This window comes from Zootoca vivipara, chromosome 1 (genome assembly GCF_965207765.1).
Source record: "Zootoca vivipara chromosome 1, rZooViv2.hap1.1, whole genome shotgun sequence".
Taxonomy (NCBI): domain Eukaryota; kingdom Metazoa; phylum Chordata; class Lepidosauria; order Squamata; family Lacertidae; genus Zootoca; species Zootoca vivipara.
In genome coordinates, this window is record NC_142582.1 from 17,623,577 (window position 1) to 17,651,531 (window position 27,955).

Below are 27,955 nucleotides of genomic sequence, written 5' to 3' on the forward strand. Positions count from 1 at the left end.
CGCTTGCTCTTGCCTTCAAGGCATTATTCATATTTCTAACAATATCGCCATGTCACCAAGTTAATTGTTCATAGTCCTGACATAATGAGAAAACTGTGGCATATGATTATGATCTCCTATCACGGGTTCATTTATATTCTGAGCATTTAGATTGTTCTGTTATGCAGGAGAAGCAGATGATGGATGGCAGGAGGGTACATTATTATTTGTGCTTGCTGCTATGAGAAGCTCAGCTCGAAACATCAAGATTAGAGAGGGTGTATATTTCAGAACTACTTTTCCATTGGAAAAGTATTATGCATTAAAAGTATATCACTATTATAAACATAGCAACTTTAGTCAAACCATGCACATCGCTTTCCACTTACATAAACTTGCTTCTTGTACCTCCGGTGATCTTTCACGTATGCAAATGCATGGCATTTTATTGGACAGGGAAAGAGGCAGAGAGATCTAACCACCACTCCTTGAATGATCCATTTTCTTCCATCTTTCTCCGCCCTGAAATATTCCAACTTCCTGTTGCCCTTTCGGCCTGTTTACTTTGTCTCATAAAACTGAGCAAAAGCTGTTGAAAAAGGAGCTGGCTTTTGTTTGCATAGACCCAGTACTGGTGCAGTTTATTGGTGATGCTGGAGTGTGATAGACGGAACCCACTAACTGGCTTTGAACTGTGTGATTTGTTGGGCCCAAGCGAAATGGCCAAGGAGTGCTTGAGCTACAGCACTGCTAAGCATTTCAACCCTTTCCAAGGAAGACCACAAGGTGGGGCGCTGGGGCAGTGTAGCATAAACAGGCAGCTAGATCTTAATTTATGTGCACATTCGTCTTGCCCGAAGTAGCGGATCACAATGAAGCAAGCAATCACCAGTTTGCTTGTATGTATGTATGGTAAAGGACCCCTGGAAGGTTAAATCCAGTCAAAGGCGATTATGGGGTTGCAGCGCTCATCTCACTTTCAGGCTGAGGGAGCCGGCGTTTGTCCACAGACAGCTTTCCAGATCACGTGGCCAGCATGACTAAACCACTTCTGGTGCAATGGAACACTGTGACTGAAATGTATTCGGAGTCGAGAGTGAATTTCATGCTCTTTATTCAGCTCATAGTCATCAAGGAGAAGAGGAGAAGAAGAATCCTCTTTTCCCAAAACCATCTGCTTATATACATTATTTACACAATGGGCCTTGCGTGATTGGCTACTTCAGGGCTACACCTGTGGGCCAATTATATTGTGGATTGACTTCTGCCTGCAGCCTGATTGGCTGCTCCTACAGGCCAATCAGGTAGCAGATTCACTTCTGCCAGCCGCCTGATTGGCTGCTCCAGCAGGCCAATCAGGTTGTGGATTCACTTCCACCTGGAGTTGGATTGGGTAGCTCCCGCTGATTCTGAATCCTATTGTTCTAGGATTCAGCTCAGTACATAACACCCCTCCCCTCTAAGTTCCAGTCCTGCCCGGGAAATTGCATTCGTAGTCCCAAAGGTCTGCTGGCCGCCTCCGTGTGCGTTGTGGCCTGGGGTGTTCCTTGGTCAGGGGTTCTGGTTCTGGCTCGTGTTCCGAGGCTGCTGGCTGTGCCGAGGCTGTCTGGTCTGGCGCCACTGAACCACTAGGTTGTGGCTCTGGTTCCGGTGTCCTTCCAGCCTCGGGGCGCCCCTCTGTGCCTACTGCTTCTGCTTCCCCTGCCCACCCCTCTCGCTCTACAGGCCTCACTGCCCTGCTGTCCCCTTGGGACCACTCTGTCCCGCTCTCCTCCCGGGTTCCTCCTGGGAATCGTCGCCGTAGCTGGTCGCAGTGGCGGCGCCAACATTGCCCCCCTTTCGTTAGTACCTCGTACGACACGGGACCGGTCACCTTGGTGACTGTGGCGGGTACCCATGCTGGGCCTGCCCCAAAATTCTTTGCGTACACTGCGTCCTGGGCCACAAATGTCCGGGGGTTCCTGCCTTTCCCCACCTCTACCTCATCCTGAGCTCTGTCGGGGTGAAGTCGGTCCAGTCTAGTTGCAAGGCGCCGGCCCATTAGTAGTTCAGCTGGGCTCCGGCCCGTCGTTGTGCTTGGGGTGCTGTGCTGTGCTAGAAGAAATGCGGCAAGGCGGTATTCCCAGTCCCCTTGTGTCATGCGGCGGAGGCTGTCCTTGGTGGTCCGCACCATGCGCTCCGCTTGGCCATTGGTGGCAGGGTGGAATGGTGCTGAGCGGATGTGGCGGATGGCGTTCTGTGCTGTGAAGGTCTGGAACTCGTCTGACGTGAATGCGGTTCCATTGTCCGAGACGAGGGTGTCAGGGAGCCCGTGGGTTGCAAAAAGCTTACGTAGTACCCGGATGGCTGCCGCCGTAGAAGTGGACGGTACCAGTGCGACCTCCAGCCATTTGGTGTAGGAATCCACCACTATGAAGAATGTTTTTCCCTGGAAGGGGCCAGTGAAGTCCACGTGCAAGCGTGACCATGGATGTCGGGCGGACTCCCAAGGCTGGACTGGGGCCCTTGGGGGATCTGGGCGGGATTCTTGGCAGGTCTGGCAGTGTTGGACCCAGGCCTCTATCTCTCTGTCAATCCCCGGCCACCACACATAACTCCTGGCAAGGGCCTTCATCCTCACTACCCCTGGGTGTGTCTCGTGTAGGGCTGTGAGGACCCTTTTGCGGAGGGGCTGGGGAACAACAACCCTGCTTCCCCATAACAGGCACCCCTTGTGGGCCGACAGTTCATGTTTGCGGTTTGTGTAGCCAGCGAATTCTGGCCCGGGGCTGCTGCTGGGCCATCCTCGCCACACCCAGTCCAGGACCCGGGAGATGACCCTATCTTTTGTGGAATGGTGCGCAACTTCTTGTGCCTGAATGGGTCGGTCGGGAAGCAGCTCCAGGGTCATAACCTCTTGCGCAGGCGCTGGGTCGGGGCCTGTTTCTGGTAGTGGTAGCCTGCTGAGGGCGTCTGCGTGGCCCATCGCCTTCCCAGGGCGGTGGATTAGTGCATACTGGTAGCCGGCAAGGAAAATTGACCACCTGAGGACACGTGGAGACAACACTTGGGGGGTCTGCTTCTCGGGGGCAAACAGGCCAAGCAACGGCTTGTGGTCAGTCACTATGGTAAAGGGCCGCCCGTACAAGAAATCATGGAATTTTTTTACGCCCTTCACGATTGCCAGACCCTCCTTGTCAATCTGTGAGTAGTTTCGTTCGGCTGCAGCAAGCGTCTGGGAGAAGTATGCCACCGGCACCTCTCTTCCATCCGGGAGTTGGTGTCCCAGGACAGCGCCGATGCCATAGGGAGAGGCGTCGCATGCCAGCACCACTGGCAGCCTCTCGTCGAAGTGTGCCAAGACCGAGTTCGAGACGAGCAAGTCCTTGACTGTCTGGAATGCGGCCCTTTGTCGCTGGCCCCACACCCAAGGGGCCCTTTTATCTAGGAGTCTGTGTAGGGGCTCCGCTACCGCTGCCTTATGGGGAAGGAAGGCATGGTAAAAGTTCAATAGTCCCAAGAATGACTGAAGTTCGGGCTTGCTCTTGGGCGCTGGGGCCTCACAAATGGCCCGTACCTTGTCACCGGTTGGATGGACCCCTTCTGCGTCCACCTTAAATCCCAGAAAGTCCACCTGCGGCACTCCCAGTAAACACTTTTCCCGCTTCACCTTGAGGCCCGCCGTCTGGAAACGGTGCAGGACGGAGCGGAGGCGGTCCTCAAATTCCTCTGGTGTGGGCCCGGCGATCAGTACATCATCGAAGAAGGGGGTGACGCCAGGAATCCCTTTAAGGAGAGAGTCCATTAGATTCTGGAATATGCCTGGTGCCACGCTAACGCCAAATTGCAGCCGCTTTACTCTGAATGCCCCTCTGTGCGTCACAATCGTCTGAGCCTCTGCTGTGGCTTCGTCCACAGGCAACTGTTGATACGCTTGGGCCAAGTCCAGTTTGCCAAAGATTTTTGACCCAGCCAGGGTGGCGAGGACATGGCTGACCACTGGCACTGGGTATGCATGGGCCGTGAGAGCCTTGTTTATGGTGCATTTGTAGTCTGCACAGATGCGGACTGAACCGTTAGGCTTGACGGGTGTGACAATTGGAGTTTCCCAGGGGGCGTTGGGCACCGGCTCCAGCACTCCTTGCTCCACGAGCCGGTCCAATTCCTCGTCTATGCGGGGTTTCAGGGCGAACGGGACCCGGCGGGCCTTGTGCCTGATGGGTCGTACAGCGGGGTCTAGCTGTAGGGCAATGGGGGGTCCTGTATATCGTCCCAATGCCCCATCGAAAACCCCTGGAAACTCTTTGCATATGGCGTCCACGTCCACTTGTAAGCTAGTGCGGTTCACCCCGGTAACGGCTAGCCCCAGAGGTCCAAACCATGCCAGTCCCAGTAAGCTAACGTAGGGGCCCTTAACTACCAGCAAGTCCAATTGTTGCTTTCGCCCTCGATATTGCACCCTGAAGGTCCCCACCCCCATTGTAGGGACCTTACGTTTCTGGAAGTCCCGGAGGGTGAATGGGGCCGGCCTTAGTTTGGGACCCCCATTAGGGCACAGTTCCCTTAATGTTCGGGCCGAGATTATGGATAGAGTTGAACCCGTGTCCAGCTCCATGCGGCATGGGGCTCCCTCTATCTGTACCTCTATATAAATTTTCTCTGTGCTGGGATGGGGCAACTGGAATACCTGGTAGTCCGTGATCTCCGTCGAGTTGCCTTGGTGCATGGTGCCGTGTGACCTGGGGCTCCTGGGTCGGTCATCTGATGCTTGTCGACGGGTGAGTCGAGCCCGACACACCCGGGCGATGTGTCCCAATTTTCTGCACTGCCTGCACTCTGCGTTGCGGAAACGACAGGTCCTCCTCTCGTGGTTCTCCCCGCAGCTTGCACAGTTCCCTCCTTCTCGTCGAGGCTGCTGTGATGTGTGTGCTGCTTGAGTGCGCCGCTGTACTCAGTGTACTTCCTCCCTGTCAGATTCGGATTCGTCGATGAGGTCTTCGTGGTAGACCCTCGGTTGGGATGGCGGGGCCGGTCGTGCCTCTTGCGTTGACCTCTCGGCGGCTTCGGTTGCCAGGGCTTCCTCCAGAGCAATCTGGAACGTGAGGTCTTTTTTGGCGTAGAGGCGTCGTTGCAACATCTCGTCCCTCAGGACACCGACGAGGCGGTCACGAAGCATGTTCTCCAACTCTGAGAAGTTGCATAGCCGGGCGGCTTGGCGGAGGGAGGTCACAAACCCAGTTTTGGTTTCCCCCGGGGCTTGCCGCTTTGCGTAGAAGGCATTTCGGCAAGCTACCACCGAGGGCTGTGGTGAGAAGTGCTCCTTCAGCCGTTCCATTATTGTTTTGTAAGAGACGGTAGCGACATCTCTAGGTGCAAGGAGAGCCCGGGCGATTTCAAACGTCTCCTCTCCACAGACGCTGAAGAATGTCGCCCTCTTCATGGCATCGTTGGTGACTTCTTTCGCTTGCAGGAGGAAGTTGAAACGGGCGGCGTACCCTTCCCAGTCTCCTGATGCTGGTTTGAATGGTGAGAAGCTGCTGTCGGTTGCCATTCTGGGTTCCTTGGGTCCTGGAGCTGAAGGCTGGATGCACGGTGCGATGCAGCGGTGCAGCAGGTGGCAGTGCTGCGGTGCAGTGCGTGGTGGCGGTCAGCTCAGCAGGATCCCATCCTCGTCGCCAGTGAAATGTATTCGGAGTCGAGAGTGAATTTCATGCTCTTTATTCAGCTCATAGTCATCAAGGAGAAGAGGAGAAGAAGAATCCTCTTTTCCCAAAACCATCTGCTTATATACATTATTTACACAATGGGCCTTGCGTGATTGGCTACTTCAGGGCTACACCTGTGGGCCAATTATATTGTGGATTGACTTCTGCCTGCAGCCTGATTGGCTGCTCCTACAGGCCAATCAGGTAGCAGATTCACTTCTGCCAGCCGCCTGATTGGCTGCTCCAGCAGGCCAATCAGGTTGTGGATTCACTTCCACCTGGAGTTGGATTGGGTAGCTCCCGCTGATTCTGAATCCTATTGTTCTAGGATTCAGCTCAGTACATAACAGTGACGGAAGCCAGAGCATACAGAAATGCCATTTTCCTTCCTGACGCAGTGGTACCTATTTATCTACTTGCACTGGTGTGCTTTCGAACTGCTAGGTTGGCAGGAGCTGGGACAGAGCAACGGGAGCTCACCCCATCGCGGGGATTCGAACCGCTGACCTTCCGATCGGCAAGCCCAAGAGGCTCAGTGGTTTAGACCACATCACCAGCTGCATCCCACATATGTTTCTTTCTTTCTTTCTTTCTCTTTCTTTCTTTCTTTCTTTCCCTACTACCACTCCAGGGGTGCCAAGTTGAATAAAATAGGCATGGCAGGTAAGCCCCACCCCACATATTTGATCACATGCATATGCACCATTTGAATGGCAATGCCCATAAACGGGGGGGGGGGGAACCCCCTAAATATGCTATTGGTGGAGGATGAGGTCACTTCGTCCCTTAGGAATTGGCTCCTATGCACCACTCCCCTGCTGCCTTTTGCCCCCAGATAAAAATCCTGGCCAGGTTGCACATTTTGATTCCCAATCTGCCTTCCAGAAGCACTAGAGCCTTGCTGTTAAATAAATAAATCTCTGGGGCCCCGTGTAGGCGTGGGCCTTGGCACAATTGCTCCCGTTACGCCAGGGATAATCTGCCCTTGCACATGGGCCCCCAGTGGAAATGATGGATCCAGAAGACTGCCAGACTGTATACCTGCTTTTTAAGAGGCGGTGTAACCCCTTCCAAAATTAGGCGAAATGCCTAATTCCCAGACCATGGACCCACCCACCTATGGGGCCTAAGTCTTGCCAGCGTTCAGCTTCAGTTTGTTGGTCTCTATCCTCCCCACCGCTCCCAGGCAGTGATTCAGAACCTACACAGCCCCACCTGACACACATGTAACAGAAATAGGGCCAGGTGTCGTCAGCATATACAGTTGAACCTCGGTTCTTGAATGTCTCTATTGATGAATGTTTCGGAACCCGAACGCCAAAAACCCAGAAGTAAATGCTTCCGTTTTCAAACACACTTCAGAAGTCGAACGGCTTCTGCTGTGTGTTTTTCAGTTTTCTCAATTTAATTTGCTGAAAGCCCTTTGTCGCTTGGTTTTCAAATGTTTCAGAAGTCAAACGGTCTTCCGGAATGGATTACGTTCGAAAACCAAGGTTCCACCGTATGTGGAACGTGAACCTGTATTTTCATATGAGGGAAGTATTTGTTTGCTTTAATACAATAAAACTTTGTGGGATGACTTTATTCTCATAGTTTGTGATCCTTTTATCGAAGCGTGGTCAAGGGTCCTGCATCTAATAAAAATTGGCACACATGCATAAAGGTAGAAAATTAGATTTGTTAGCTCTGTCTAGTTTTACTATTTTTATTATTTTAGTTGAGAAGAAAACAGGGACTCAGCCGTGCCAGCGCTAAGCACATTTTATGTGGCAATTGATTTCAGTGGGCAATTGAAATTAATTGCACGTAAAAGGGCTTCACTTTGAGCCTTAGGTAAAATGCTGCAATTGTAAGCAAAATCATTGTACATTTTGTGCTTATAGCAAGTAATTTAGCTGAATGTTATGTTATTGTGTAGATTTTTAAAAAAAAATCAGGAAGTTAAATATATTTTTGTTGTCTCTTTCTATTCCCGGTCCAGTACAGTTTATTTCTCTGACCCAAACAATGATTGAAATGTAATAGATCGGTTTATTGCTTTTAATGTGGCCTACAGTTATAGATTTGTCTTGGAGAGAGATATGAGTCTTGGGAAAAATGGTTTGATACGGCAAAGTCAATATTTGACATAAGTGACAAATAACATCCGAGATTTTTGCTTATTGCTTTTTGCAGTTGATGTACTTACGATGAGTTTCCTGCCTGCAAAATACTGCTTAACTGTAAAACTTGCAATGTTTTCAGGAGACAATTATTCATCAGTTGCAGAAGCGCTATGCAGACTTACAAATTTATACTTACGTTGGAGATATCTTAATAGCCTTAAACCCCTTCCAGAATCTCAGCATATATTCTCCACAGGTAAGAGAATTTTGGGAATGTATCCAGGATGGTGGCTTTGTGGAAAGAACTCCTCATGAAAGTTAAGACACACCCCTCTCCCCTGCTGCACCCATCTGTGCCTTGTCCCATTCTCTTTCCAGATGTTCCCTCACTTCTCAAGAGCAGTTTGAAGGGACAGGGTGCAAGGACATGGGAGGCTGCAATGGATAGGAGAGATCTGGACAGGAAGAATTCTTGAACAAGCTATTGAGAAATAATATATATATGATAAGAATAATATTGGAGAAAACTGGATATTGAAACCTGCTTAACCTAAATCATATATCCCAGTTTTACAGCGGCCCTTTAAAGTATGCTTCACGCAGAGGCAGTCAGAAGTTGACCTGGCTAAGAAAACACCACCAAGAGCGTAGGGAAATATAAACAGTTGGGTTTCTTTAACTGAAATACAAACTGACTCTAAAGAGACTTTAAACTAAAGATAAATGCTTTCTCTCTTAGCAACATTCCAACCTTCAACCCATTCCAAACCTCCCACAAACTCCCATATAACTCCCATTAAACTACCCAAGAATTAACAGCAAACTAGCTTTATAACTAAGCAACTCTCATACTAAGATTCAACTAAGGAATCTCTTAAACTGAGAGTCTCTCTTACTAAGATTCAACTTGGAATCTCTTAAACTGAGAACAACAGAGAGTGATCTACTTAGAGATGAATCAAACTGAAAGATCTAACTAAGAGATACAGAAGGCTTCCTGGCAGAGCCTTATATACAAGAAGCAGAGCCCACGCCTGTGAGCAATTAACAGAAACACTGGCACCTGTTTCTCTTAAACAGACAGTATTTACATTAGACCGGCTCTAAAGTAACTTGACTATTCAAAAAATCCAACACAAGCAGAATTGGCTTCCACTACAACTTTTGGCTACCCAACCTGTTGTTTTGGTTTTTGAACGTTTTTGGAAGTCGACCGGACTTCCAGAACGGATTCCGTTCAAGAACCAAGATACGACTGTAATCTGTTGGCCCTCAGGCCCTTTGTTTTCATTATACTGTGAAGTGTTAGGAGTCATGTTAAAACTGAGACACTGTAATTCACTAGAACAGCACATGGGTTGCATGCAGAAGTTTCAATCTTGGCATCTCCACTTTAAAAAGAATCAAGTGATGGGTCACCTGACTAGGCCAGATGGACAAATAACCTGACCTTTATATAGCAGATTCGGTGATCCCATGAAAAATGCAAGCAGCACATGGGAGTGGGGTGGGGAGTTTCTGTTCATTTATTTTTTAACTGGCGGGGGGGGGGCTTCTTATTACATGACACACATGTTGTGCTTTGACACCTCTCTTTCCTCCTTCAGTTCTCCAAGCTTTACCACGGCGTGAAGCGCTCCTCAAACCCACCCCACATATTTGCCTCTGCAGACGCTGCTTATCAAGGCATGATAACTTTCAACAAAGACCAGGTAGGAAAACGTTTTAAATGCATAAATATTTTTTTTATAATGCTGTTGTCTATACCAGTGGTTCCCACCTGCTTTCTCCCACAGACCTCTTGAAAATTGCGAAGGGTCTTAATTATTTTACCCCCGCCTGTTGTAGCAATTGCAATATACTGTCCCCGATTCTGTGTGATTTTTAATTGTATTTTTATTGCTTCTTTTATTCTTTATATTGTATTTTATTGTATTCGGGTGGTAAGTCTTCTTCACAGACACTGCAGCCCACCTGAACAAAGCTCGTGAGCCACAGTTTGGGAACCCTTGGTCTACGCAATGCAAGAGCATGTCGAATTTTTAGTTTATGTCATCCTTTCTGAGTGGAGCTTTCTGAAGTTTCACGCGGCTAAAATAGAACTCTGAAGGTCCCGGCACTACTTCAGACATCATGGCTTTTAAGTGTAAACCTATGATTTTGAATATGAACCCGACAAATACAAAATTGAAAACGTGTATCCTAGAGGCTGCAGTTGGGGAAAAATATGGAATCAAAATCAAGAGATTTTAAATTCAGCTTCATTATCCCTACGAGTAGCATTTTGTAGGTCAGATTATTCATGCACAGCAAGTCATGGGATTATGTTTAATGTTCCTTGTATTGGGGCAAGAAGCTATCTGCTGCTGAATCCCCCCCCCCACCTATGACACAGCTTGTTAAAAACAATTTATAACACTTAAGGGTGTATTGATGCAGACCTGGGTCAGACAGGTAGACTAGGGTGGATGAAAAGAACTATAGTTCCCTGAGTTCTTTCAGGAAAGGGAATGACTTAATTAATTTACCTAGTTTAAGACTGTGTTGTAGGCAGGCTTCTAACCTGACTCAGGGTTTCAATCACCAGGGCATGTAATAATTAATTTGCATGCTGCCAAGGGAGTAATTAATGTCTCCCTTTAGGTCAGATGTGCGTTGCTGGACTTTGGGAGAAGACTAGGAAGTACCAGACTCTTGTGGCTATAAGTCAAAGAAAGTGAGAGTCATTAACTCTGTGATCACTCATTTTCATGGTAAAAACACAATAGGGATACTTCTAATATAACTGTAATGAGGACACAAATCCAATTATATGGCAATGATTTTAATGAAAATGCAGTCGAGTGCTGCAGAAACAGGAGTCTTTATATCCCAAAGATTGCAATCTTGCAAGACTTTTTCACATGAACTATGGCACGCAGAGACGGCTGCTGGCTCTAACAAAAGGCAGCGCTTTTAATTTGACAGTTTTCTCCTTGGCACGGTTTGCCGCAGGATTGTACAATAATCCCAAGTCGGTATATTTTTAGATACAATACGCATCTTAAAGAACCCCGAGAAAATAAATACAGGGATATGGCACTTTAGAAATGGTGGACCCAGTTTGAAAACCTGAATGGAGAAAGAGTTAAAATACACAGTACGGTATGTGAGGATCTCGGAATGCATTGGTTACGGTGATAATTTAGGAGGACCAACTTTTTCAAAAGCAGCACAGCCAAAGAATGGGGATGGTTGTTCTTCTGAGACACTCCAGGAGAGCCAAGTGAGATACTACAGCAAATGTATGGCTGCTGCCAGAAACGACAACCAGCCATTTGGCTCCCTCCTTCCACCACCCTAATACCAAGTTCAAAGTGCTGGTTTTAACCTATAAAGCCTTAAACGGCTCAGGACCGCAATACTTCAAGGACCACCTCTTTCCTTTGAACCTACCCGGACCCTGAGATCATCTTCTGAGCCCCTCCTTCATGTGCCTCCTCCTCGAGAGATTCAGAGGGTGGCAAGATGAGAACGGGTCTTCTCTGCAGTGGTTCCCCGTCTGTGGAATGCTCTCCCCAGGGAAATTCGCCTGGCGCCTTCATTATACAGCTTTAGGCACCAGGCAAAAATGTTCATTTTTAACCAGGCCTTTGGTTGACCTGATTGACATCCTATACCCTTTTAAAATGTGGCTCTTTTTGAGGGGGTGTTATTGGGTTATTGTTTTATTTTAATTTTATATATTGCGATCTTTTCTGTGAACCGCCCTGTGACCTCTGGGTATAGGGCGGTATATAAATTCAAAACAAACGAACAAAACTGAAATATTTATTTGGTTTATACTGTAACCTTCAATGGATTCCCAGGATGTCTTTCAAAAAATTCAAATCTTGAGAGCCTGCTTTCTTTCTTACCTACCCGGTAGGTTCCACCAGAGAACTTCTCCCGCATGTTCCAAAGAGATCAGACCACCACCCCAGTAATTTGGAACAACGTCTTCAGTGGCTGCCCCTGTTCTGTGGAACAGCATTCCTGTCAAGATACAGCATGCACCCCCTAGCTCCACTTAGTGGTTTGATCCTTAAACTTCCATGACTCTGGCCCACCTGGCTCAAGTTGCAGCAAAGGGAACAAGCTGTATAAATATGGTATTCCACAGCAGCTATCTGACAAAGGTTGATTCCAGGGCATCCAGAGGCATTCTGATCCTAGCCTTGTTGACTTGGCACAGCCATGCTTATCAATTTGAATGAGATGACCAGCAACAGAGTCTCATGTGGTCCCTTCCAGCTTCACGATGCTATGTTTGCCTGGCTCACTTGCGTGCCGATTCTTGACCTGGAATGACCAGACCCAGAACCTGAAAGGTTCTGTGGCTGACATTTTGCAGGTAATGTAAAGGGACTTCTCTGTACTCCAACCTGGTTTCTTCCAGGTGTTTTGGACTATAAATCCCAACAGTTCTGGCCAGCAAGGCCAATGGTCATGGATGTTGTTGTTGTTTAGTCGTTTAGTCATGTCCGACTCTTCGTGACCCCATGGACCCTAGCACGCCAGGCACTCCTGTCTTCCACTGCCTCCCGCAGTTTGGTCAAACTCATGTTCGTAGCTTCGAGAACACTGTCCAACCATCTCGTCCTCTGTCGTCCCCTTCTCCTAGTGCCCTCAATCTTTCCCAACATCAGGGTCTTTTCCAGGGAGTCTTCTCTTCTCATGAGGTGGTCAAAGTATTGGAGCCTCAGCTTCACGATCTGTCCTTCCAGTGAGCACTCAGGGCTGATTTCCTTAAGAACTGATAGGTTCGATCTTCTTGCAGTCCATGGGACTCTCAAGAGTCTCCCCCAGCACCATAATGGTCATGGATGATGTAGTGCCAAAGTTTTGGTGGACACCAGGTTAGATTCAAAGACAGAAGGACTGTGCAGGTATGTCAAGAGAGGATGATAGTTCACCTTGAAATTTTCCCAATCCTGATATTTCACACATTAATCACACTAATTGAGAGCATTCTTCTTCGTTGGGGAATATAATGCCATAACATGAGGTTATAACATTACGTGGAGGCGGGTGCATTTGGTATCATATGTGCTTTTAAACTGACTATACTTTTGACTTTTCCCACTGATTTTATTGTTCTTTAACCCAATGCCTATCATTGTGCAAGAAGCAAAAGAGCTTCTTGTTTAAGCAATATTTTAAAATCAAGTTGAGCATGATTTGTTGACCTCTGCAAAGGCCGCCAAATTGAAGAAGATGCTCGGCTGTCTTAATGGTCTGTTAAGGTGCATGTCTGGGGAGATTAACCACTGGAGCTGTAAACGATGCATATTTACCTCTGTTTTATGTGTCAGTGCATTATCATCAGCGGAGAGAGCGGTGCTGGGAAGACCGAAAGTGCCCATCTCATTGTGCAGCATTTGACCTTCTTGGGAAAGGTATCTATTGACTGCCATGTAGCATGAATGTCTGTCAGCAGAGCAAAGGACTGTCTGCGTTTGTCCACAGTGCTAAAATCAAGCTCCCCTTCCCATCTTCTCCTCCAGCATGGCTGCAAGGAGACGATTGGAAATGTCTGCTTCTGTTTTCAATTGGCCACAGTTTGAAGTCGGCTTGTTTTGGTCACTCATCGTCAACATTAACTGCAGTTTGCCTGGGCTTTGATGTAAGACTAAGCTGCAAAGCCATTAGCCAAAAACGGGAGTGAAAGATTCAAAAGTCCTCCTCACCACCATGCTGGGGGGAGCAGGAGGGGAGTGTCCAATCCTGGTGCTCTATTAGACCTGATCTCATAATGCTTAGCCACAGTTTAGCATAAGATGCAAACGTTTGTCTCATGATATCTGCTTATAGATCCTGCCTGGTTGCAAAAGCAGGTGTGGTAGTGGCCCGATTGGGGAAAGCAAGATTTTATAGGGCTGCTAACAACACAGATGACTTGAGGGGTGCATCTTAAGGAATATTGGCAGTGTGATACAAAACCTGTGTATTATAGGATGTCAGGGGGACTCCTTACAGGGAGCCTCCCCCAGTCATCGTGACCAGCACTTCGCCCAGCGATCGCATCAGCAGTGGGTCAGGAGGGAGAGAGGAGGACTGGAGTGGTATGGAGGGAGGGCTCTGAGATGCTGCTGAGCCCTTGCACCGACTCAGATGGCCAGTAGAGGAAGGAAGGCTCAGCGATGCAGTGGAGTCACAGCAACATCCCAGCCAACAGAGGGGAGATGGGACACAGCCCCTTTTGGCGCCCGATTTGAGGCGCACGCCCAGACGTAGGGCCATAGCTGCCAAGTCTCCCGTTTTCCCCGGGAAAACCACTTTTTTTTTTACCTTTTCCCGGTGGTCCCCCGTATCACTTCGTCTCCCGTTTTTCTCCATTACAGTGGAACCTCGGTTTATGAACACCTCGGTTTATGAATTTTCGGTTTATGAACATCGCGGACCCATCTGGAACAGATTAATTCACTTTCCATTACTTTTAATGGGAAAGTTCGCTTCAGTTTATGAACGCTTCAGTTTATGAACAGACTTCCGGAACCAATTACACCCATGTTTCAGTTTATGAATGCTTCAGTTTAAGTACTCCGCGGACCCGTCTGGAACGGATTAATCCACTTTCCATTACTTTCAATGGGAAAGTTCGCTTCAGTTTATGAACGATTACTCCGCGGACCGTCTAGAACGGATTAATCCACTTTCCATTACTTTCAATGGGAAAGTTCGCTTCAGTTTATGAACGCTTCAGTTTATGAACAGACTTCCGGAACCAATTGTGTTCATAAACCGAGGTACCACTGTATTTTCTCCTGCCGGCGGCCATTTTTTTTTTTCGATTTGCCCTTCTATGGGCACCCAAAATGGCCGTCGCCAGCTTCAAAAGTCATGTCTACGCATGTCCGGAAGTGCATAGACGTGACTTCCGGTGTTGGCGGCGGCCATTTTGGTGCCCATAGATGGGCGAAGCGGCACCGGAAGTTGCGTCGGCACACTTCCTGACATGCGTACAAGCGACTTTTGAAGCCGGCGACGGCCATTTTGGGTGCCCATAGAAGGGCAAAGCAACACCGGAAGTAACATCGACGCAACTTCCGTTGTAAAATGGCTGCCGGTCCCGGATTCTGCAGTCCGGAACTTGGAAGGTAAGCGTAGGGCTAGGGGAAGGCGTTTTGGGGTCTCCAAGCGCTTATGTTGGACCAGAAACCAGAAGGCGGCATTGCCAGATTCTGGGAGCGACTAGGCAATCATGTTTTCTGATGACTCTGCACTGTAAATAGTATGCACAATAAAACTCTTAAAGACAGAGCGGACTGGCGCGTCTTTACTCGGGAGTAGGTTTTGGGGGATAAAGAGATCTTCATGTTTTAAGCAAGCTTTCTTCAACTGGGGAATCCCTTGTAACCTGTTCCCATCTGTGAAGGCTAGCAATCGTGCTTTGCGGGAGAAGATTCTCCAGGTGAACCCCCTGGTTGAAGCCTTTGGAAATGCCTGCACTGCCATCAATGACAACTCCAGCCGTTTTGGGAAATACCTGGAAATGATGTTTACACCAACAGGAGCTGTGATGGGAGCAAAGATTTCCGAATATCTACTGGAAAAATCCAGAGTTATAAAACAAGCTGTGTAGGTATAAATTTTGCTCCCGCCCGCCCGCCAGCTAGAAGCAATTTTACCTTCATAGAAAACACACACACACGTGCGGCAATATTTTCAATGCAATTTATTCTAAGCAAGAGGCATTATCAGAGTTCAAGTAAACCAGGGGTAGGCAACCTAAGGCCCGTGGGCCAGATGTGGCCCAAACGCCTTCTCAATCCAGCTCGTGCACAGTCCGGGAATCAGCATGTTTTTACATGAGTAGAATGTGGCCTTTTATTTAAAATGCACCTCTGGGTTATTTGTGGGGCATAGGAATTTGTTCATATTTTTTCCAAAATATAGTCCACATGGTCTGAGGGACGGTGGACCGGCCCATGGCTGAAAAAGGTTGCTGACCTCTGAAGTATACTGTATTTTTCCGTGTATAAGATACCCCCATGTATAAGACACCTCCTACTTTTAGGGACTCCAATTTAAGAAAATATACATATGCACTATCTGTGTATAATATGCCCCCCCCCATTTCTAACCTTATTTTAGAGTTTTAAAAAAACCTAGTCTTATACATGGAAAAGTACGGTATGTGCAGCCAGGTTGCGCACTAGGGCAGGATGGGGCACACCGATCCTGGCCCAACTGCATCAACTACTAATTAGTTTCCAGACTGAATTGAAAGTGCTGGTTTTGGCCTATAACACATTATGCTACTCAGGACCCCGATACCTCAAGGGCCACCTCTTTCTACATAAACCAGCCCAGATACTTTAGTCTGCATCAGTGGCTATTCTCCATGTTCCTCACCTGAGGGAGGTGCAGAGAATAGCAACATGAGAAGAACTTTTCGGCGGTTCGAATCCCTGCGACGGGGTGAGCTCCCGTTGCTCGGTCCCAGCTCCTGCCCACCTAGCAGTTCAAAAGCACATCAAAGTGCAAGTAGATAAATAGGTACCACTCCGGCGGGAAGGTAAACGGAGTTCCCGTGCACTGCTCTGGTTCACCAAAAACGACTTAGTCGTGCTGGCCACATGACCCGGAAGCTGTCTGTGGACAAACGCCGGCTCCCTCAGCCATTAAAGCGAGATGAGTGCCGCAACCCCAGAGTCATCCGCGACTGGACCTAACGGTCAGAGGTCCCTTTACTTTTACCTCCCAAGAGAAACAGTGCGGTTGTGAGAATAGGCATATGCACAATGTACGTAGGTATATGGAATATACATAAGTTTGCACGTGTAATAAAAGTGTTGTGTATAGAGGTATGACGTATTTAATATGTTACTATATAAGCCATCAAAGTAACTTTTTTTTCTTTAACAGAGGGGAGAAAAACTTCCACATATTTTATTATATATATGCTGGCCTTTATCACCAGAAAAAACTCTTTGAATATAACCTGCCTGAGAAAAAGCCTCCCAGGTAACCCATTACTAATTTGATTTTAATGCCAGTTGTAATTAGCTATTGATTAGCTGTTGCTTCCAGCGTGATACTTGAGTTAGAATATCCCTTAGCCCTTCCCCAACCCTTAAGGACCCTTTGTCAGCCTATCATGTGTAAAAGTGGATAGATAAGATGGGAATTTGACTGTGATGCTGTTTTGCCAAGCCATGCCCACCTGCTCTACACCTGACATCACGGGGAATATATTGGGTACAGGACAGGTAAAGGTAGGGCCTTGCAGTTCTGTCCAAGTGCCAGGCATAGACCTTGTAAACAGTGATGTACAAACATGCCTCAGTTCACTTTGTTATTTTCTATTGAACTGCAGTTGGACTTTTTTGCACAAGCTTGTTTTCCATATACTTTTTAAAACCGTAGTTTTTAGCTTTAGTAGACAGTAGGGACGGGACACAGGTGCCGCTGTGGTCTAAACCACAGAGCCGAGGGCTTCCCGATCAGAATAATTTGTTGGAAGCTGCTCAGAGTGGCTGGGGCAACCCAGTCAGATGGATGACATGTATTATTATTATTATTATTATTATTATTATTATTATTATTATTATTATTATTATTCTCAAGTAAGTGGGGTTAGGAATGCAGCCACTCTCGCCTCCTTGATTTCACAGTTCAGTTTTTACCTTGCATCCCATCTCAGTTTAGTTAAAAGTCAATACAATTTCAGCAGGGAGGAGAATTTTAAATTTCATGTTACTTTTAAAACAAGATTTTAGGATGGACAAAAATGGGCAGTCAAATCCGGATGGGGTTCTCCTCAGTTTGAAAAGGGGGCCAGGCCTTTAACCGAAGATCAGATCTACAGGTAGCAAAGATGCAAATTATTTCCATTTGAAAATAATTGGATTGAAAATGCATTTCATTGGGTTTTAAAATTCGCAATAGGAAGCACATTAAGGGAAGGATCCATTGTAGCACTTTAATAATTGTTCTGTCAGTGTCATAGCTGCCAAGTTTTCCCTTTTCTCGCGAGGAAGCCTATTCAGCATAAGGGAAAATCCCTTAAAAAAGGGATAACTTGGCAGCTATGGTCAGTGTGTAAGCATTTTACCTTGCAAGATGAAAAAATCCCCCCCCTTCTTCCCTCCCACATGCACTGTTCTGGGGTCTTGGGTCCATCTGTCCCCGAGCCAATTTGGAGAGGTGCAGGGGAGGAGAGGAAGAAAAGCCCATTGCACTAGAGGAAGTCCTTGTGCAGGCTTCCAGTAGCAGGACTCATTAGTTGAATCTGTCCCCGTGACTGCAATCCTACAGTCTAAGGGTATATTGACCGCCTCAGAAACAATAAAAAGGAAGAGGTACCTGCATCATGAATATAGGTTGTACTGTATGCCTTTGTGCATAATGTGCATGTTTTCAAAAAGTTCTAGAGAACTAAATGGCTTTCGCAACAAGAGTCCACGCTGTAATGGGGGTTGAATGGACAGATGGAAGGAAATCCACTCGGTGGTCCGTTTTTGATGGATTCCCTTGTGCAGTGTTATGTTAGCTCAGTCGATAGAGCAAGAGATTAAATCTCAGGATTGTGAGTTTGAACCCCATGTTAGGCCGGGGGTTAGACTAGATGCGGGTCCTTTCCAATTCCACAATTTTAAGAATATTTTCCCACCTGAATAGACTTCTCCCCCTTAATGATAGTCGCCTGAAGGGATCCTGTTTGCCTAATACTTGGAGAGCATCTTCAAATGAGGTTGTGCTTCAATGTCCTCCTTTGAAATGGGATTGATGTCTTTCTACCTGAAATCGCCGTGACCCCAGCTGATTGACCAAGTGGCTAGTCCTTCCCACCTGTCAAGTTTGCTCACGGCAGGTAGAAGAGGTTGAGATTTGGGCTGCTGGGCTAAATGGATTCCCAACTCCTTTAACTATGTGAATCAAAAATAAAACTAAGCTTTTTTTTCACTCTCTTGAATTGCATCTGTTGTTGTTTTTCAAAATAGTTGGTTTCAGAGTTAATGGTACGTGTTAACATTATGCAAATGAACCCAAATGAATTGTTTTTAAATCTGTACATTATTATTACTTGGGTAATTGGCCTATAAGGACGGAGTTGCACTTACATATTCCATTGTGTCAACTTTCAAGTGTGTGTTGTTGTTGTTTTCTACATTAACTTTATGAACTTGTCTGGTTTTATTGTCTAAGGATACCCATTTCAAAATAACAGCATCATGGCAACCCTTTGGACAACTACATTATAGGATAGGCAGAGAGGGGATAAAATCTCTCTCTCTCAGTTTGCACATAGGGTTATGTTGAATCCCCGTGAGGCGTGGGCTACGCAGTGTCAGAAGAGGAGGATAGGTTTTAATTTCACCCCAGATGCAGTGCTTTTCTCTTCACTGTATTGGAAGAGTCATTCACATATATGGGAGTAAGAAAAGCAGTTTTCAACAATGTTATTAGTGGCTAAAAAATTTCGATCTAGTTTTGTGAGGCGGGGGGGGGGAGAGCGGGTTTCGCCTGTCCCCCAGCTTGCTGTTTGTAGCCTTAAAAAGAGTCGTGGACGCTATTGGGGTCGTTTTATTGGCTGAGGGAGCCGGCGTACAGCTTCCGGGTCATGTGACCAGCATGGCTAAGCCGCTTCTGGCAAAACCTGAGCAGCACACGGAAACGCCGTTTACCCTTCTGCCAGAGTGGTACCTATTTATCTACTTGCACTTTGACGTGCTTTCGAACTGATAGGTTGGCAGGAGCAACGGGAGCTCACCCCGTCGCGGGGATTCAAACCACCGATCTTCTGATTGGCAAACCCTAGAACACTTACTTCTGGGTTTGCAGAAGTAACCCCAACCCCAACCCCAACCCCAACCCCAACCCCGGGTTTGCAGTGTTTGGGTTCCAAGCTCTTTGAGTACCAAGGCGTTTGAGAACCAAGGCACTTGAGAACCAAAGTACCGCTGTATTTAATAAAACCTCAGAAAGGTTTACAGAAAATGAAAATGAAATACTAGCATTATCAACAAAAGACTGGTCAAAATAATACCCAGGGAGTGGCTTTATATGTTTGTAGATATTGCAGTCTAGACTGAAGTCATATATTCCATTTGTAAGATGCTACCATTACCACCAAGCTTATGAATTTGCTTAAAGGTAGATTCTCCTTTCTAAAGAGTGGATCCAGCGCTGGATTTGCACTCTTGCAAGGTTGTGCACATGGCTTTCTCCAGGCCCCCACTACCCACTCCAAATCCCCCTGCCCCCTGAAGGTCTGAGAAACCACCCAGAATAGTTTGAAATATGTTGCCGCTGCAGCTGATGGTGTAGGGGCTCGGGAGGTCAGTGAAAACTGGGTGCCATGCCTTGGACAACCAGAAGTGCAAATATACCATTGGGTACAACCTACTGAGTTCAGTTTAATTGAAATCAAGCTTTCATCAAGGCTTAATCTGAGCACAATGCTCAGCTCCCATACCCCTTTACAATTTTGTGGTTCAGCTCTCCAAGGAGAGCTCTCCAAGGATGAATCTGAGAGTGTCTCTTTGTGCATGCAGAGTGTTTTATTTACTGTGAATTTCCAATGCTCTTACAAATGTAGGGTTCCTAAGACGAACTCCTGTACCTGTTGGGTTTGGGTTCTAGACAGGCTCCAGCATCAGCCACCTTGTGAATGAATCTTATCTCTTTTTATTTAGGTACATTGATAACGACACAGGAAGGGTGATGCATGACATTATAAGTAAAGAATCCTATGGGACACAGTTTGAAGCAATCCAGCATTGTTTTAGGATCATAGGGTTTACAGATGAGGTAAGTAGTGACTTTTCAATATGCTGCCACGAAGATACTTGTCTTGCTCCAGAAGGCGGCAGGAGCTCAGCCATGCTGAGGGAGCCTGTCGGGGTGCCTGGCTGCACCTCTCTCAGCATTTTTCACCCGGGGCCACTGCCCCTCTGGCCCTCCCACACTATGCCACTGGTTACACCCTCCGCCTGCAGCGTGGGTGGGCTCCGAAGTGTTGAGTCTGAAGTCTGCTGGTGCTTCGAGTTCTGACTTCTGAAGAGTTCTCGCTCTTCCTGTTGTTTGCAGGAAGTGCACTCAGTGTATCGAATTCTGGCTGGGATCTTAAATACAGGAAATATTGAGTTTGCTGCCATTTCCTCACAACATCAAACCGATAAAAGCGAAGTGCCCAATGCCGAAGCCTTAGATAATGGTAAATATTTGCGGGGGGGGGGGGGAGAGTCTGTGGATTGTACTTCAGTGGACTTGTAGGGCAGGGATGGGGGGCCTGTGGCCCTCTAGGTGTTGTCAGACTATGACTCCCACCATTCCTGACAGTTAGCCATGCCGGCTGGGGTTGATGGGAGATGGAGTCCAACAACAGCCACAGCTTAGCCAGCCCTGCAGTAGTAGAATATGACTAAGAAAAGACCAGTTTCACGCAAGATGTCTGCCCAAGGCCAACAGCTTCCATCTCATCCCAACATGTCTGTGTGTCATCTTTCAGCCGCGGCCCTGCTGAGCATTGGCTCAGAGGAACTTCAGGAAGCGCTCACCTCTCATTGCGTTGTGACACGAGGCGAGACTATTATCCGGACAAACACGGTAGACAAAGCAGCCGATGTGCGAGATGCCATGTCAAAAGCACTTTACGGCCGACTCTTCAGCTGGATCGTAAATCGCATAAATACCCTGCTGCAGCCTGATAAAAATATATGGCAAGTCCACACATCAACAAGCAGCATGTGTGCTGGGGGAGCCTTCTGTGCCTATATATTTCTTTTTATTTTACGGGAGGAATTTACTGTTAGTTTTAGAATAATGCCTCTAAATGGCCTCCATGCTGTGATTCTGCATTTTTGTTTCCAGGACGTTAACTCCAGTGTTTTCGAAGAGCTGGCTGGGATTTAACCAAGTAGGTCAATGGGATCAGTGTGGGGTTAAAATCCCATCAAACTCTTTGAAAGTACATCACAAAGTGATGTTTTTAAAAAGTTAGTCTGCTTTATGGTGAAAAGCTACTGAAGTCCTTTCAACGATAAGGCTATCGTGTACAAAACGTTTAACGTGATGTGTTCACACTTAAAACTGTCGCTAAAAGCTACCTGAGTTGATTTAGCAACTCATATACAAGTTTAGCTGTGTGGTGGACTGCAAGGAAGGTGGATTGTGCCAATTGCATCAAGATCCCCAAAATAATAAAATGGCATTTAGTGAGCTATTGATAAATGAGGAATTGTGCTGTACAATTATTTCATGGGCATATGGAAATGTTTAATTATATAATCTAGTGGACCAGTTCACACAGGCTTGAATGCAAGGACTTCGTGTGCAGTGAATAACTGTAGTTTTGCACTTTCAGGGAGTCCAAAACACGCATTGCATTTCTGCCAAGGCATTCTTCCTATATCTTTTCAATGCTGCGAGTCTTGCACAACTTATTACATCATTATTTTATTTAGTATCATACCTTTCAGTAGTTTTCAAAGCAATAAATTGAACACGATTAAAATAAAATATAAAACAGATATTAGAGCTGAACTTGCATGTACAAAACTGGTTTCCAATGATGTTTCAGTTATGGATTTTGTATGTTTTTTCTACCCAGCAATGCCGAAAGCGGAATGAATGTTGGTATACTGGATATTTTCGGATTTGAGAACTTCACAAGAAACTCCTTTGAACAGCTGTGCATAAACATTGCAAATGAGCAGATCCAGTTTTATTTCAATCAACACATCTTTGCACTTGAGCAGGCAAAGTTTACTTTATTACCATTGGCTGGCTCTGTATCAATGTCTCTAGGCTAAACTTGGGGCTTGTGAGAGGAGTGAACCATAGGAGATGACTGGAACGTTTTCCTTAATTTATCTCCTCCCTTATATATGGTTAGAGTGATATTGGGTATATCTTGAGAGATAAATATTGCTTGGGGGGATTCCCATATGAAGCTTAAGAGAAAAACAATAAGGTGACTAATGAAATTTATGTTGGTATTTTTGGTTAAAGATAAAAGAGATGGTGTATAATAAAAGGAGAATTCCCTGGATGTCTGGATCCAGGTTTGGGGCAAGTATGGTACTCTTTGGTGAGAGAACCCCAGCAGAGATTTAAAATTACAAAATAATATGCAGCAAAGTAAAGTGTGGATATAAAGACCTTTAAATCATTTCTGTTTAAGTTGCTTCCAAAGTTCCCCTCTTCCCTTAGCATAGAAAGAGACCACACATTTGGAAGTTAAAAATGATTTACTTACAAACTCTTTGAAGGTCAGATTCATGTGCTTTTCCATGCAGCAGTAATAAAAACACAGGCAGGAAAACTCAGATTCCAAAGTGGTAAATGTTTCTAAATTATTTGTATAGAAGCAGAAAGATAGCTTGCTTAAGCCACACGGTCTGAGTTTGGAGCATTCTTCATAGACTTTACTGGTAGGGTTCACATGGTAGAATGGGAAGAACAAAGGTCTGATAACAGCTGCTTATCCTACAACTTGGACCCCAACGATTTGGGCTTGGCACCTTGTAGCGGGTTTCACATGTAGTGTTTGTGAAAACAGAATGCTGTTGCTGGGCACAACACAAGCATGACTGATCTCTGTGATATTTCAACAATATGAATGTTGTATCAGCTTTAATTATATGGAAATTAACCAAGGGGGGAGGATGTCTGCAAGATGTCTGGAAAAGAGTGGATTTACCTTCATTTAACCATCAGATAAAATGTGTGTTGCAGTGGTTTGCCTCGCTCTGTTGCCAGCTTTGTAAATAAATCACACTGGGCAAGAAGAGACAGCTGATAGGGGTGACATTTAAATTTGCTGACTTTCATAAATCTTGCTTTAGATGGAATATCAGAATGAAGGAATTGATGCTCCTATAGTTGACTATGAAGACAACAGGCCACTCCTGGACACATTCCTTCAGAAACCAATGGGGCTACTTTCTCTGCTTGATGAAGAAAGCCGGTTTCCCCAGGCAACAGACCTTACTTTAGTTGGTACGCCATGTCCAGTAATCCTCAACTGTGATTTTATATATATAGAGGGCCATAGATATTTTCATATTGCTTTAACTCATAACCATGTATTAAATCTCTGTTGCTTTGGTCAACCTATTAAGTCCCCGTGTGCTCTTCATGAGCTTTGCCCATTGGAATTTTCTCCATACAGCTCACTGCTTTTCGGTTTCAGTTTTAATTGATTTGTTGTTGTTTAGTTGTTTAGTCGTGTCCGACTCTTCGTGACCCCATGGACCAGAGCACGCCAGGCACTCCTGTCTTCCACTGCCTCCCGCAGTTTGACCAAACTCTTGTTCGTAGCTTCGAGAACACTGTCCAACCATCTCGTCCTCTGTCATCCCCTTCTCCTGGTGCCCTCAATCTTTCCCAGCATCAGGGTCTTTTCCAGGGAGTCTTCTCTTCTCATGAGGTGGCCAAAGTATTGGAGACTCAGCTTCAGGTTCTGTCCTTCCAGTGAGCACTCAGGGCTGATTTCCTTCAGAATGGATAGGTTTGATCTTCTTGCAGTCCATGGGACTCTCAAGAATCTCCTCCAGCACCATAATTCAAAAGCATTTAATTGATAGGGGTCTGTTATCTACTACCGGTAGGAGCGCTGTTAATATTAGCTCACCTTGAAGACCCATAGGAGGTTCTGGTGTCATTGGCTTGGATCCTAGCTTCTGTCCCATGAATGGAGCAGAACTCTTCTGATGCCAACAGAACTTTCCATCCTCTCGCTTCCCTGTCCAGGGCACAGCCTGCTTTCCCTCCTGAAAACCTATTCCTGGGGGTTAGGGGACTTGCATGCTTGTACCAGTTTGCTTCTTTTCATGCTGCAGCTCTCAAAACATTTACACAAATTTTCAAACAACCATCTGTAAAAAAAAAGGCAAAAGAACAAATAAAAAATGTTATCCCTTCCCTGACTATAGCAGGAAAAGAGAATCACGAAAAGGCAGGGGTACCCCACCACCACCAAGGGAACTTCATTCTGCATGTGCAACAGCATCTCTGGATGTGAATGACCTGGCCAGACCATTGCATTGGAAATACAGTAGTGAGTTAAAGAAAAAGCATGGGATGATTCATGTCGCCATTGCCAAAAACGACATGGTCATGTGGAAACATCTCCTTGAGGGCCCAACTGTTGTTTGCCACATCCAGAAAAATGTTAGAAAATCAGCATTTTCCATGAAAATTGAATATACAGAGCTTATTTGAGAGTAGCTCTGAAACTATTTCGCAATGTAAAAAGTGGATCACTTTGCAGTGACTCCTCTGGATCAAAAATGGTTGCGTGATTCAGGAATGGACTCGTGGGAGCAGCACAGAGATTTATTGTTGTTATTATTATTATTGGCTACTTGTTTGCTCTATTGGCTTTGGCTAGCTCCCTACTAATTAAACAAAAACTGTTTGTTGCTACTCATTTTATGCCAGCTGGTCAAACACTGGGAAATTTGTGCAACCCACCCTAGACATCTGCTAATATTGGGACAACAAATTCTGTTTTCTGCTTAGACTTCCCGCTCCAGTGGTGATAGCAGGAAAATAGACACTGGTGCTATTTCTGCTAATGTCGAAGCTGACTTTTTTTTTTTAACCTTACCCTATATATGTTAGTCAACTGTTGTTCTAAACCTACCTGTATATCAAATATGAAATAAATGTCAGGTGAAGAAAATTAATGCAGTTGCACACGACATGGAAAAATTATTCAACAAAGCTGGTAGCATCCAGAAAGTTTGATCTTTGTGAAACATCTGGCCATTTTGAGCTTTAAAGGCCTCTCCCCTTCTATAAACTGCCTTGCCATCCTTAATGAAACTACAGAAGCATAGGTGTTAAGAGGACAGAATTGTGAAACAATTGTTGTTGTTTAGTCGTTTAGTCGTGTCCGACTCTTCGTGACCCCATGGACCATAGCACGCCAGGCACTCCTGTCCTGCACTGCCTCCTGCAGTTTGGTCAAACTCATGTTCGTAGCTTCGAGAACACTGTCCAACCATCTTGTCCTCTGTCGTCCCCTTCTCCTAGTGCCCTCAATCTTTCCCAACATCAGGGTCTTTTCCAAGGATTCTTCTCTTCTCATGAGGTGGCCAAAGTATTGGAGCCTCAGCTTCACGATCTGTCCTTCCAGGGAGCACTCAGGGCTGATTTCCTTAAGAATGGATAGGTTTGATCTTCTAGCAGTCCATGGGACTCTCAAGAGTCTCCTCCAGCACCATAATTCAAAAGCATCAATTCTTCGGCGATCAGCCTTCTTTATGGTCCAGCTCTCACTATTATTTGCACTTTAATTTTAATCTCTGGCATGTATCCAATGAACTGGGCCTTAGAGAAGCCATTCTTCTTCTCTGCCTTAATACCCCCCCACTGCCACTATTAATACAGTGGGGATGATAACACTGACCAACCTGCCACACCACAACACAACACAACACAAAGACAACACACTTTCTCCCTTCAGGCGTCACTCACTACTGACTCTCTGAATTTCCAGAATCTTATACTTGTGGCTTGTTGTAGGGCTGTGAGTAGTTCTCAAGATATATCCTAAATGTTGCAGCTTTGCTTTGTAAAGAAAAAAGTAAGGCAAAATAAGACGGATATTGGCAATCTCTGCTGGCAATCCTCCGGCAGCTTTCCATAAATAGCTGGGAAGTGGTAGGAGGGTGACAGAAATGCGAGGGGAAAGTGACTTACCCGTTGGTTCGCTAGGAGAATTCCTTTTCAAAGCAAACAGAAAGAAAGAACAAAAGAGTCGTGAGAGATGTCAAAGAAAGAAGTGTGGGCTGCCGCCATTGCTGCACAAAGAAAAACACAATAGTTTGTCTATGTGGGCAGGAAGCATCCACACATAATTGCCAAGGCCCGTCTGTGGTTCAGAGAATGGACTAGTAATTATGTTTCCCTCTTCTTTAAACCATTAGATAAATTTGAAGATAATTTACGATGCAAGTACTTCTGGAGACCCAAGCGAGTGGAGCTGTGTTTTGGCATTCAACACTATGCCGGAAAGGTAGACACTATATATAACTTGATACAAGTCCAAATGCAGTACTGTATGTGATCCAGTTTCTCTTAAAGTGCTTTCAGATTCTCTTTAACGTTTTAAATGTGTTCGTATTTCAAAATCTAGAAACTCTTTTTAAAAACAAAACAGAACACCATGATAGCAGTGTTTGAGGATGTTTTAATCTCTACTGTCATGGTCTGGGGGAAGAAACATCTGGTGCCTTGCATCTATTTTGAGCCTACAGCTGGCTCTCTCAGGCCATTGACCTACCTGAACACACATCCACCCACTAGCCTTTGACATTTGATACTTGTGGGGCCACCTCTATTGTTTTATGTACATTCCTTGGTTTGTTTTAAATGGATTTCAGGATTATATGGTTGTAACCCACCCTGGGACCTTGTGATGAAGGGCAGGTGAGAAATTCCTCAAATAAAACAATAAATAACTATAGCTTTTAAATAGATACCGGTAGCAGAATTTTATAACGGCTGGTTTTGCTTTTAACCTCCCATATGGTATAGGTGCAGTACGATGCTTATGGCTTCCTTGAGAAGAACAGAGACACTCTCCCTGCTGACATAGTGGTGGTACTGAGGACCTCAGAGAACAAACTTCTCCAGCAGCTCTTTTCAAGTCCTTTAACCAAAACAGGTACTCCTTATCTTCTTCTTCTATGCCAGTCACTTGAAGCTGAGTAAGATTGTCTTCCATAAACACGGTTTTAACAGTGACTGTGGAGGCCAATTCTGGATCCCCACATCCTTCCACAGTGGGGACATAGGTTTCCGGGCAGGAGTCGATCACGGTGAGGGTTTGCCAAGAGTGCCTTCCTCTTAGCACGTTTCTCCCTTTCGTCCTGAGTTCGAGCGTCTTCAAAGCCCATGACACCTTTGGCAAAGGCTGTTCCCCAAATGGAGCGCTCACAGGTCAGTGTTTCCCAGTTGTCGGTGTTTATACTACATTTTTTTAGATTTACCTTGAGAGTCTTTGAACCTCTTTTGTTGACCACACCAGCATTACGCTTTCCATTTTTAAGTTTAGAGGTCCATTTCAGGTCTATTACCATGTTGATTAGCAGGATGGATTTCTATGAGCTTTCAATGCGCATGCAGAGATCCCATGTGAATAATAATTTGTCAGTTCACTTCTGTGTTCGGAAAAAGCTCAGCATGCGTGTTCCTGATGCATCCATG

The 27,955-nt window shown here is 45.9% G+C and overlaps 1 protein-coding gene across 7 annotated transcripts in view; it reads left to right on the forward strand.

Annotated features, from left to right (window-relative positions):
• The window catches only part of MYO3B (myosin IIIB), a 270,696-nt gene that overhangs the window by 119,913 nt on the left and 122,828 nt on the right, over positions 1–27,955 (forward strand). For all 7 annotated transcript variants that reach the window (XR_015946782.1, XM_088656726.1, XM_060281215.2 and 4 more), the window contains 12 exons: positions 7,908–8,024; positions 9,376–9,480; positions 13,102–13,185; positions 15,165–15,367; positions 16,658–16,756; positions 20,431–20,545; positions 20,825–20,951; positions 21,246–21,456; positions 22,347–22,494; positions 23,584–23,737; positions 26,674–26,762; positions 27,284–27,413. Coding sequence is in view for 6 of the 7 variants with exons in the window: in XM_088656726.1 (XP_088512852.1) it covers positions 7,908–8,024; positions 9,376–9,480; positions 13,102–13,185; positions 15,165–15,367; positions 16,658–16,756; positions 20,431–20,545; positions 20,825–20,951; positions 21,246–21,456; positions 22,347–22,494; positions 23,584–23,737; positions 26,674–26,762; positions 27,284–27,413 (1,582 nt within the window). In the remaining variant the exon portion in view is untranslated. The remainder of the gene's footprint in view (positions 1–7,907; positions 8,025–9,375; positions 9,481–13,101; positions 13,186–15,164; positions 15,368–16,657; positions 16,757–20,430; positions 20,546–20,824; positions 20,952–21,245; positions 21,457–22,346; positions 22,495–23,583; positions 23,738–26,673; positions 26,763–27,283; positions 27,414–27,955) is intronic.